At 36.7% G+C, this 958-nt stretch overlaps 1 protein-coding gene across 1 annotated transcript in view; it reads left to right on the top strand.

Moving 5' to 3' along the window:
- Positions 1-253: 253 nt before the first annotated feature.
- The window catches only part of LOC104798509 (phosphomevalonate kinase), a 4,158-nt gene continuing 3,453 nt past the window's right edge, over positions 254-958 (top strand). The window contains exons 1-2 of the mRNA XM_010520635.2: positions 254-434; positions 614-667. Of these exons, the coding sequence (XP_010518937.1) occupies positions 660-667 (8 nt within the window). The 5' untranslated portion in view covers positions 254-434; positions 614-659. The remainder of the gene's footprint in view (positions 435-613; positions 668-958) is intronic.

Raw genomic sequence — 958 nt, 5'->3', positions numbered from 1 at the left:
ATATATATATATATATATATATATATACACTTTTAATTTCGATCTTTTGTTCATGTTTTATTGGCTTTTTAATTTGGATAAGTATAAAATCTCAATAGCTGGCAATGAAAATAAATGATAATTAAGAAACTCACGAGTCAAAATATGGATCCTAACATAAATGACCAAAAAAAATACCTGTTTATATCGTTTTTCATTCCCATTTTTACCATTTTGCCCTCCTTATTTTACGAAAACCCAAAACTAACCCCAGTTCTCCTGTTTTTGTTCTCTCCCCCTTCGACTGAGTTCCTAATCCGTCACAGTCCGTTTCTCCGGTCATCTCTTGCCGCCGGCGATCTCCGACCACCGCCATTGATTCGAATAACCGTTCTTTGATTTTCTTCTGATACTCGTTCTCGAAAATCGTTCGAAATCTAGGAATCAGACCGAGAGTAAGATTTTTCTTTATCATCGTTTTCGCCCGAGGTTTTTGAACTTCAGGGCTTTCTGAATTCGTATAATACGTATGTTGCAGATTTATCTGTAAATGTACACGTTCGAATTTGTTATATGTTTGCATGGGCTTCGATTTGATCTCGATTTAGCTTCAAGGTGAATCTTTTGATCGTAGGTGATCTGTGCCGATCGTCGTCAACTAGTTCTGCTAATCTTCAAGAATGGCTGTGTGAGTGTTTTTCTCTGGAAAAATGATGTTTTATTTCTGAACATATTCATCGCTCTTCCCGGTTGCTTGTTGGATTTTTTTTGTGAAATTTGGCGGGATGCGTCTCGGTTTCCTGAAAAATCTGTGTTTGATTCAGCACCAGTAGCTTCATCTCCTTACGGTTCTATCGATTTGTGCATCATAAGTTAAATCAGGTTCCTTTTTATTCAACCGCTGATCGGTATGAGTTTTGTTTCTTTTCAATCTATTCTATCTACTTTGGTCCTCCTTTCTCGGTCTGCTTTTTTGTTA

Source organism: Tarenaya hassleriana, unplaced genomic scaffold (genome assembly GCF_000463585.1).
Source record: "Tarenaya hassleriana unplaced genomic scaffold, ASM46358v1 Cleome54, whole genome shotgun sequence".
NCBI classification, from domain to species: domain Eukaryota; kingdom Viridiplantae; phylum Streptophyta; class Magnoliopsida; order Brassicales; family Cleomaceae; genus Tarenaya; species Tarenaya hassleriana.
The sequence above is the reverse complement of the archived record's forward strand: the minus strand, read 5'-3'. Positions and strand labels throughout refer to the sequence as shown.